Below are 10,890 nucleotides of genomic sequence, written 5' to 3'. Positions count from 1 at the left end.
ATTTTCCAAAATATAAGATATAAGATGTCTACTCAAAAAAAAAAATAAAAACAAAGATAGTCTAAAATTTTTTATAAATGAAGAAAAATATAAACTAAGAATAACATTTTAAAAATATTAGATTTAGGTAAGTTTAATACCAAAATAAAAAGGTAGAAAAAAAAAAAGAAATTAAAAAAAAAAGAGAAAGAAATTAAAGAAAAAAAAAAAAAAAAGGAAAAACTGGAAAGAAGACGCTCCCAAGTCCCAATCCGAGCCGTCCGATGTAATGAGGTGTCTCTGGTATCCCACTAACAAATTTGAATTTCAAATTGGGAGGATTCACTCACTTCCCTCTCCACGAAGAGACAACCGTTCTAATAAAATATAAATAGATATATAGGTTTCTATTCTAATGCAGAATCCAGAAGAAACCGCTCAGACACAACAGTAAGAGAAAGCAGCAGCAACAACAATGGAGAAGTACGAGAAGCTAGAGAAGGTAGGAGAAGGCACATATGGGAAAGTATACAAGGCCAAGGATAAAACCACTGGCCAAATTGTCGCTTTGAAGAAGACCAGACTAGAAATGGACGAAGAAGGCATTCCTCCGACGGCGCTCCGTGAGGTCTCTTTGCTTCAAATGCTCTCTCAATCTCTCTATGTCGTTCGCCTCCTCTCCGTTGAACACGTCGATGCTAATGCTTCTTCTAACGCCGCAAATGTCACCGCCGCCACCGACGATAATAAGGAAAATTCCATATCTAAATCTAATCTCTACCTAGTTTTTGAGTACCTGGACACTGATCTCAAGAAATTTATTGATTCTCATCGCAAAGGACCTAACCCTAGGCCTCTCTCTCCTGGTCTTATCCAGAGCTTCCTGTTTCAGCTCTGTAAAGGCGTTGCTCATTGCCATAGCCATGGCGTTCTTCATCGCGATCTCAAGCCGCAGAATCTTTTGCTAGATCAGGATAAAGGAATTCTTAAGATCGCCGATCTTGGCCTCGGCCGTGCTTTCACCGTTCCTCTTAAGAGCTATACACACGAGATTGTTACTCTTTGGTATAGAGCTCCTGAGGTCTTGCTTGGCTCCACTCATTATTCAACCGCCGTTGATATGTGGTCCGTCGGTTGCATCTTTGGTAATCTTAATTTATTTTTTCTTTTGTACATATTTCATTTAATTACTTATTTAACGCAATTATTTTATTTTATATATTTTTCCCATATCTTTTGTCGTGATGTTGTTGGATGAAATTCTCCATCCAGAATTTGTGATTTTGATCAATTTAATTTCGTTTTGTGGCTTCAGCTGAAATGGTCAGACGGCAAGCTCTGTTTCCTGGTGACTCCGAGTTTCAACAGTTGCTTCATGTCTTTAGGTATCGATTTACAAAAATTGTATTTTTGTTATCAGCTTTAGTAAGTTTTTCAAATCATTTCTCTTCTGTACTACTTTAAAGTACTTCATGGAACAGTTTTACAAGAATGAAGATACTCTCTTTGTAATTATTTTGTTTAGGGTCTTTAGGCTTAAACTAAAAGGGCTAGTTATTTCAGATGCTCAAAACTGACAATTTATCATATACCTATTTTCTATTTGCTTTTTTTTTTTTTTTTTTTTTCTAGTTCCCTTCCTATATCATTCATAGTTATAATTTCGCTGTTTCTTTTTGTCCTGCTTTCCCATTGGAAGGTTGTTGGGAACACCGACTGAAAAGCAGTGGCCAGGAGTTACTGCTCTCCGTGATTGGCATGTCTATCCGCAATGGGAGCCTCAAAACCTGGCACGCGCTGTTCCATCACTTGGACCTGACGGTGTAGACCTTCTATCGGTAACTACTGGTTCTTTGACTGCATTTCATATTGGTGAACTTGTAGAAATATTGGTGTAAAGGCAACTCAAAGGCCTAGTTTTCGAAATATTATCTAGAAGTTGTGAGCTTTCTATAGGTTTGATCTGAGGAATTATCTGGCACGAAACAAGTATAAGAAGTATTAGTCCACAGTTAGAATTATTATTATTTTCTCCCAACTTGGATAATTCTTGTGAGTTGTGACAACTTTGGCATATGAGAATCATTGAGGTTACTACTTCTAGCGGCAATGATGCTCCATTTGGCATGGCTGAAATGATATTTCTAAATTACGATTAGAATATGCTAGTTTGTAGATTTTATAACTATTAAAATGTCGATGGCTTTGAAGGTAGAAAAATTTGATTCATTATAGGCTGATAGGTAACAGTGGTTTAAATTTTGTCATAATTCATTACTCATTTCCTCAATCTAACAAAATTGGAATTGGAACTGGAATGTGAGGAAAGAAATAACCCAGAGAACCTCTTTCTTAAGATGTTCAGAAATTACATATTTGTGCTTATTGGGCTTGATTGTGCTAGCTCTCTGTGTTTGCCTTGGCTGGTCTATTAACAGCTTTATTTTGGTGTCTTAATACTTTTCTTGTCTTTTGATAATGCAGAAGTTTCTTAAATACGACCCATCTGAAAGAATATCAGCCAAAGCAGCCATGGATCATCCCTATTTTGACAGCCTTGACAAGTCTCAATTTTGAAGTTGAACTGCTTGGCTAGAATTGTCATGTGACATATGACAGCTTTTGAAAGTTGTATCTTGTCATTTTTTAGTGTGCTTCTAGGAAATTGGTTATGTAGTGAAGCATTAATCAATGATGCTTGCTTCATCATCTTGGTGATTTAACTATACTTCTACATTGGAACCTTTCTTCTTATTGTCACTCAAGTTCTGTAGTGTTCTGTAATGGTCATGAATAAAATTACAGGTGTTTGTAATGCTTCAGTGAATGACTCGGCGATTTGTTCGATCTTTTATAGGAAAAAGAGTTTATGCATTGCGTAGTTGTTTCTCAGCTTGCCGACTGAGAAGTGAAATTGCAGTATTAGGGTACGAAAGGCTTGTCAGTTGTCTGCTTTGAGTTTATCCTCATTGTCGATGCCACCAACATTAAAGTGGCGTTTTATGCGGTTGGTGCGGCAAAATCCTTTGCGATTTGAGTTGTATGTTGTCAAAGAAACAAGATTAATTGATTGATGTTTAAGTTTCATCCTTTGAATGTGTGTCTGGTTAGTGGGGTACCATATTGTCTCTGTAGGAGTAATTATCTAAACATATACAGATAAGCATACGAGGCTGCGTGGAAGGCTTGTGTATCAAATGGTATGAATTGGGGAAGGGCACTTCTGTGAACATGATGGTTAAATTGGTATTTATTCATGTTAATAATTTAAAATTAATAAAAATTAAAATTTTCAGATATTATCATTTTAAATTTTAAATCATTAGTTTTCAGATGCAATATTTAACGGCTATTATTTATTACCAATAATTGAACCAAAGTGGTATTTGATCAATTAGCAATTGCTTGTTTTATTTAGTATCACCAACAAAACAAAACAATTAAATTTGAATTCCTAAAATTAAAAATATTTCCAATTAGAAAAGTGAAGAATGACAAAAAATGGGTGGAAAAAGTAAAACCTCAAATATTACAACGGTAAAAAGAAAACAGTCAAATTTAACTGCTGCTAAAAACCATCAATGCCCTCTCCATCCCCAACCTCCAAATATATCTCAACTCCCGCACTTCTCTCTCTCAGAGTCTTAGAGGATGATATTCAATTTTATTTGTCAAGAAAAATAAACAAATAAATTATTTTTTTTCCGCTTTTCGTGAGTTTTATTTCTTTCTGATGTCCTCAATTCTTGGAAGATTTGATATATGTTTCAAGAAAGAAGAGAAAATTAGGTAAAAGGAAATCAAGATTAGAGGAAGAAAAAAAGAACAAGAGGAGGCAAGTGGACTCCTCTTTGGTGGAATGGAAGGATTGGAAGCCATAATACAAAGGCTTTTGGAAGGAAGGAACAACAGAGGGAAACGCATTCAACTTACAGAACCTGAAATTCGAAACCTTTGTCTCACAGCCAAACAAGTCTTCCTTCTCCAGCCTGTTCTTCTTGAACTTCAAGCTCCCATCAACATTTGTGGTATCTCTTTCTTTTTCTGTTATTTTTATATCTCTTTTATTGCTTCTTGTTTCAATTCAAAATTTTATTCTGTTTCCAAGAAAATTTGTCCATTTTCTTGACCTTAGAGTTGTATTCCTTGTGTTTCTTTTGAGGTAAGGATTTATGAGGATGATTATGGATATGAAATGCAGGTGACATACATGGCCAATATCCAGACCTCTTGAGACTTTTCGAGTATGGTGGGTTTCCACCAGACTCAAACTATCTCTTTCTTGGAGATTATGTAGATAGAGGAAAACAAAGTATAGAGACTATATGCCTTCTGCTTGCTTACAAGATAAAGTTCCCAGACAAATTTTTTCTCCTGAGAGGGAATCATGAATGTGCTTCTATCAACAGAATATATGGATTTTATGATGAGTGCAAACGCCGTTTCAGTGTCCGTCTTTGGAAAACTTTCACTGAATGTTTCAATTGTTTACCGGTGGCTGCAATAGTTGATGACAAAATTCTATGTATGCATGGTGGACTGTCACCAGAAATGGAGAGCATGGATCAAATTAGAGCCATAGAAAGGCCAATTGACGTGCCTGACCAAGGCCTTCTATGTGACCTCCTTTGGGCTGATCCTGATAGAGATATAAAAGGTTGGGGTGAGAATGATAGAGGTGTTTCTTATACCTTCGGAGCTGATAAAGTTGCTGAATTCTTGAATAAACATGATCTTGATCTCGTTTGCCGAGCCCATCAGGTATCTTCCTTCTCTATTCTTAATCTTCTGTTTCTGTATGCTTCTTGCTTCTTGACATTCATTTTAAAGCAAATTGTTGAAAATGATTAACAGGTAGTCGAGGATGGATATGAATTCTTTGCAGACAGGCAATTGGTTACTATATTTTCAGCACCAAACTACTGTGGAGAGTTTAACAATGCAGGTGCACTCATGTGTGTCAATGAAAGTTTGCTATGCTCATTTCAGATTCTCAAGCCCTGGAAAGGAAAAGCAGGAACTCCGGAATAGTATCCAATCGAACAGAGAGGCAACTCTTGTTCTTAGTGAACAAATATTGAGCTTCCACTTGAAAACAAGAGTCTATAATATAGGTTGATTCATGTAATTGAGAGATTATCAGAAAGAAAGCTGTGTATGTAAAATACCTTACGGGTCCAAGTTACAACTGCCTTGTACCTTTGAATCAAATAAGTGCAAATTCCCTCCATTTTGTACCTTCAAGTTCATATCCTGCTTGCAGCAATTTTCTGTGAATAGGTTACAGACATTTCTTACAGAATGCAACAGTTACAGACATGTCTTGCAGAATATGTTGCATTACCTTTTTTTGTGGCCGAATATATGAATTAATCCCTTAACTTTGAGAAATTTTATGACACTTTGAAATTCAAAATCGAACTTCTATCACGCTGAAATTTTTGTACTTTTATATGCAAATTATTAATTTAATATGTGGTTAGTACCACTCCAGTAACAATAATTTTCATGTATGTAACTATTTAATAAGAGTTTAGTTAATTTAAGTTTATAAATCTAGGCATTTAATAAGTCAATTAAAGTATTTAATTGGTTCAATTTTATAAAATGGGTCAATAAAAAATTGAGGATGTCGCTATTTTTTTTTGTGAAAAATACAATGGCAAATTTACGTATCAGAGTCCTTTCTTTTTTCAATGCATGTTAATCTTACATATAAGGGGGCATTAGGTTGCCGAAATCTCGTGGAAAAATGGATCATGAAAATTAAATTCTCATGTCTAGTTGGTATTTTCTAAGTAATTTTTGGAGGAAAGTTGAATTCCGGTGTCCAAACACCACCATAATACAATATGTAGATGGTTCTTTTTGCATATAGACCTGGAATGCCTAACTAACATACATACAGGCTAGGCAAAGTCCCAAAAGACCAATCAATAGCACTAAAAAATGGATTGATGATTTCAATTTCACTTTGCAGGAATTTCACTTCCATTACCTTCTTTACACAACCTCAAACTGCAGTAGAGACAGATGGTAGTTAACAAGCAAACATAATGCTTGCTTCACAAACAGAAAATAGAATACAAATTGATGTTACATGTGGGCATAATCTAAAACAATTTTAATGCTTCAACAAACTTTAACCTCTTCCCTTGCATCTTAATCAGACAGCCTAAGAACTACCAAATGTAGATCTACAAGAAGCTTAAAAAAAAAAAACTAATGGTACAATCCATTATGAAGGTGAGACAGGCATGAAAGAATATCCTGAAGCCATTCTATCTGCAGGCAGAAGCAAAGGCAAGCATGACAGAACACCTCTGGCTGTGGAATATTGTGCCAAGATCAAATTTGATGATAACCTGCACTTGAAGTTGCCATATATGAACCAGACCATGTCTATTAACAATGCAGGTGCCATTGCTGGTATAACAGGATCATCCTTCGCACACATTTATAGCATCTAGATACAAAGTAATGTGCTCTACGCTTTCAATTAGACCACACATGAACCAGCCCAAACCTATTACCAGTGTAGATCTCATTCCGCTCCTCATCGTAGAAAAGTGCAGTTATGTCTTCCAATGCCTCAGCAACTGTACTTCTCATAGAAGACTGACTCTGCTTTGAGCTACTGCTGCTGCACCCACCATCACGTTTGGGGCTGCCATTGCTGGCATTTATTTTGGCCAAGCATTTTCCTGTCAAGATGTTGCTGATATTGATCGAACCAGCTGCATCAAAAAAGCAAACTATGACATGGAGCAACTCCACTTGTGCATAATGTTCTCTTCACCACATCACAATGAAGACAACTGCCAAATAGAATTTGAAATAAAAAAAAGGGCCCAATTTGACGCTTGAGAAGTTGGACAAGAACAATATTTAATAAGTAAAAAATTGAAGGAACGCATAAGCATGAGGAACCTTTAATGTCAAATTATAACCCTGACCCAAAAATTAATAAATTTATACCAACTTCGTGCCATTTATACAGCTTTAGAATCAAATATTTATTCTCTAAACCAGCTTAGATAAATATCCATTGGCTAAAGACACTTAAATTGGGCTAGAAAAGAGAGAATAGTAGACAGTGGCTGCAAGTTGGCAAAGTTAATTCACAATAAACCAAAATCCCGACCCACCAGTAGGTTGTCAGTAACAATAAGGTAATAAACCCATCAGACCTACTGATGCCCCAGCCCCAGGCCAGTTCTAAGAGGCTTACTTGAGCAACAAACATATAACTTAAACCATTGGGATTTTAAATAGTATAAACAAAAATTTTACCAAAGTATCTATTAAGATTCAAAACTTTAGCAATGACCAGGTTATCCAGGTGGATTTTCCCTACATTGATGCATTCTGCTCTATGTCTAATGATGCATCCTTCAGAAATAACAGAAAATTATCATTAAAAAGAGAGCAATAATTCTGAAAGTCTGATCAACTATAATGATTTTCAAGTCAGCAAGAATCAAGCAATCTACCAGCTCAAACCATAAAATGTTAATCATTGATACTAGTTGTCAGCCAGAAGGGAGGAGGAAAAGTTACCGCTTCCTTCCATCCACTGGTCTTCAGATTCAGCTTTGCAATAAGAAATAATAAGATCCTGATCACTTGTTATATATATGTTATTCGTATTACAATCAGGATGCCATAACAGGTGATCTTCAAATGAAGTTACAAGCTCCCCTCGAAAATTCCAGACAGCAACAGTTCTATTTCTGAAAGTTAAGAACAACTGATTCTCATAGAGGAAGATAAATGCAGAGGGAGTCATAAACTCAGTTCTGCTAACTTCCATTAGCTCTGCATTTCGAACCTGCATAACAGGAAATACAGTTAAAGGCATACAAAATTATCAAGATGGCGAGAGGTTCCCTTGAATAGACACATAACTTACATCTAGAATCTGGAGATTCTCATTTTCCTGCTTGACAAGAAGCTTTTCATTAAATTGTTCAATGAAGTCCACCTTCTTATTTCGATGAAGTAGATGGTTGAAGGCTTTGAGAACTGTGCCATCTTCTATTGATAAAATCTTAAGAGGAACATGGCTAGTTGCTCTATTGAAAATCAACAGCATAATGCCCGGACTGATGCAGAAAATGAAACAGATTAGTGAGGAAGAAGATTGAAAGTAAAGCAGACTGAACAAACCAAGGGCCAAAAGATGGTACAGGTACACATTTCAAAACTCAATCGATTTTGGTAACTAAAATGTAGAAATATATGGCATTATTATGTGAAAGTCTAGAAGGATCGCGGATGTTAGGAATAACCACATATGAAGACAACCATGATGAACATGATTAGTTGCAATGCATCTGTTCTTGCCAAAGATTAAGAGAGTAAGGATTACTTTTTAGCTATATGTTCCTAGTACTAAAGCTCCATTAAAAATGAAAAACTGATCAGGAGACTGAGCATGTGTCAGTACATCATGCACTTTGGTGAAAATAGAGATGTGGAGAGAAAGATTACCTGATTTTGATTTCTTGTACATGTTTATCCGATATAGAGTACAGCATTGTATAGTTTTTAAGGTCAAAAACCTTGTACACGCTGAAACATAATTGTTAATTAACAAAGCATTAGAATTGGTAAAAATTTAGCAATCACACTCTAAATGCACAGGAAAGTTACCTGTCTTGTGCAGAGTAGGTCAGAACCTTTCCATTAACATCATCAAACTCTACAAATCCGGGCCATTTCAAGGATTCAGACTCAAAAAGAGCAAAACCAGCATCTGGCTTGCCCCTCCTTATGTACCTAACCATCCAAATACAAACACATGTATAATACAATTTAGTACATACAATACTGACTTTGGCAGTCAAACTGGAAAGAGATATATGGAACAAAAAAAGACATTGACATACTCAATTCTTGTTGATCTGCACTTCAAGGAGCTGAAATTGTCTGAAGCATAAACTGAAACTGTGATAAGTGAATCATTGTTCTTATTATAGAACAAGCTTCGAATCACTTCATCAGGACTCACATTTAAGAAACATATCCTCTGATTTGTCTCTGCATTTAAAATTGTCAGCAAAAGCATGAGATACAGCCATCTTCCTAGGAAATTTACGTGCAAAAAAAGATACTTAATGAATAATGATACTCAATATTTCTGTTATTACCTCTGCTAAAAGCTGCACACACACCAGAATGTGCAAGGGCAAAGACAATATCTCGTGCAGCCACAATCTCAATGACTTTAGTTCTCTTCATCAAAAAGGGAAGCACCACTGAGCAATGGCCCTTAGGGTCATGGGTATCATACTCTTCCTAATCAAAGTAAACCAAAAGAAAGTCTTACTTGAAATTAAAAGCAACAATAAAAACTCAGGACATTCCACGTCATGTCAAAGAGATGCAGGAGTTCATAACTCATAACTTTCTCTTCTGATGCACACCATTTTTATGAGCAAGCAAAATAAACAGACACTAACAAAAAATAGTTCCACATTCAGCCTGTCTATCCAGTAAGTAATTTGAGAAAAAACACACTTGGGCTAGTCTAACGTTTCCAAGCTTAATTTGGTCAATAACTAATAATTGTTTATCAGTAACACAAACAAACACATTCAGACTCCCAGTACAGAAATTCAGGGTGATAACTCAATAATGAACAAGAATTAGTAAAAATTCAGCTCATAAACAGGAATCAGCTTTTAAGAACAATTAAGAAATAGCAAGGATATATTATAAGTTGTACAGAAATTTCAAGGGCTTAAACATTAAGCAAAAAATTCAGTTTTTTTCTCTCTCTTTCAACATAAAAAACGATGCTTACCCAAATAAATACATTAGTGCAAGTCAAAGAAAAAGAGAGAAGATACCATCAAACGCATATTGCGAAACCTCTCCTGGGCATTGCTCATACTAAAAGCGCGATCTCGCTTAGAAGAAATCTCGCGTCTCTGTAACTTCTTAACGGTGTTAACAAATCCATTGGAGCGAGGTCTTTTCCTCGCCAATATCCTCCTTCCCGAGCACGGCCTTGGATTCGCCGATATCCTCCGTCCTTCCATCCTCGGATGAAACTTTTATTCCACAGCCGACGGAACAGAGAGACGGAGGAGACCTTTATTTTTCCCTCTCTCCCTCAATCTCTCAAACTCTCTCCACCTTTGATATTGATTCGATCCTACTAATAAAAGCCCTAAAACATAAGAAACAAAGAAACAGCAACTCACTACTCAAACTCCCTCAAACCCTAAATTACAGAAATTGAAACTAGCAAAAAGAATGAATTTCGATTAATTTAGCAGACAAAGCACTCTCTTTCAATCTCTATCGATCGCTGGCTGTTTGAATCAGCCACTACTGTTTGCCTATGAGAGATTAGGAGATTGTGGAGAGGAGGAAGATGTATCCCTACAACTTGTTACCAGGTTTTCTTTTTTCTTTTTGGTCTGTGAGAGATGTACTAACTACAGTTTGCCTGTGAGAGATTATATTTCTTGTTTGCCTATCAAATTTAAATTTTGCTGAAAAGGACAAAAAAAAAAACACAGCTGTGGGTAAGGATTTCATTTACTTTTACTTTATATTACTACTTATTATTAAATTATTAAAGATTACTGTATCTACTAATTGTTATTTTATAATTTTTTTTAATCTATTATTTTATAATCTTTCAGATAATGAGAATATTGAATTTGCTCTATAAAAAAAAAAAAAAAAAAAAACAACAAGAAATGACCTTTTCTTTTCCAAAAGTGAACCTGCAATCTGTTTTTTCTTTATTGAGTACTATTTTCAATTAGACCACAAATAAGTTTATTCTGGAAATAATTGTAGTATTTGGTAACCGAAATCTTAACTTTTAAATTACATTTATTTATTGAAATCAAATTGAATCTATCTTATTTCGATTTAATAATATTCACCATG

General features: G+C 35.4%; 3 protein-coding genes across 3 annotated transcripts; 2 read left to right on the top strand and 1 right to left on the bottom strand.

Annotated features, from left to right (window-relative positions):
- The first annotated feature begins 323 nt into the window (after positions 1-323).
- LOC105649053 (cell division control protein 2 homolog C) lies at positions 324-3,066 on the top strand. The gene is made up of 4 exons (XM_012235581.3): positions 324-1,124; positions 1,295-1,364; positions 1,679-1,817; positions 2,464-3,066. The coding sequence occupies exons 1-4, from the start codon at positions 455-457 to the stop codon at positions 2,554-2,556; spliced, it is 972 nt and encodes a 323-aa protein (XP_012090971.1). The 5' UTR covers positions 324-454; the 3' UTR covers positions 2,557-3,066.
- A 510-nt stretch (positions 3,067-3,576) lies between these two features.
- Positions 3,577-5,223, top strand: LOC105649055 (serine/threonine-protein phosphatase PP1 isozyme 1). The gene is made up of 3 exons (XM_012235582.3): positions 3,577-4,007; positions 4,181-4,740; positions 4,834-5,223. The coding sequence occupies exons 1-3, from the start codon at positions 3,839-3,841 to the stop codon at positions 5,008-5,010; spliced, it is 906 nt and encodes a 301-aa protein (XP_012090972.1). The 5' UTR covers positions 3,577-3,838; the 3' UTR covers positions 5,011-5,223.
- Positions 5,224-5,916: 693 nt separating this feature from the next.
- Positions 5,917-10,448, bottom strand: LOC105649056 (Transducin/WD40 repeat-like superfamily protein). The gene is made up of 8 exons (XM_012235583.4): positions 9,834-10,448; positions 9,132-9,279; positions 8,871-9,021; positions 8,635-8,760; positions 8,473-8,553; positions 7,892-8,084; positions 7,540-7,810; positions 5,917-6,716 (listed from the first exon to the last, which is right to left on the bottom strand). Exons 1-8 carry the CDS (start codon positions 10,023-10,025, stop codon positions 6,475-6,477), a joined length of 1,404 nt encoding a protein of 467 aa, XP_012090973.1. The 5' UTR covers positions 10,026-10,448; the 3' UTR covers positions 5,917-6,474.
- Between the last annotated feature and the right edge of the window lie 442 nt (positions 10,449-10,890).

Source organism: Jatropha curcas, chromosome 2 (assembly GCF_041381405.1).
Source record: "Jatropha curcas cultivar XTBG-Jc1 chromosome 2, XTBG_Jcur_1.0, whole genome shotgun sequence".
In the NCBI taxonomy this organism is placed as follows: domain Eukaryota; kingdom Viridiplantae; phylum Streptophyta; class Magnoliopsida; order Malpighiales; family Euphorbiaceae; genus Jatropha; species Jatropha curcas.
This window is presented reverse-complemented; position numbering and strand designations above follow the sequence as displayed.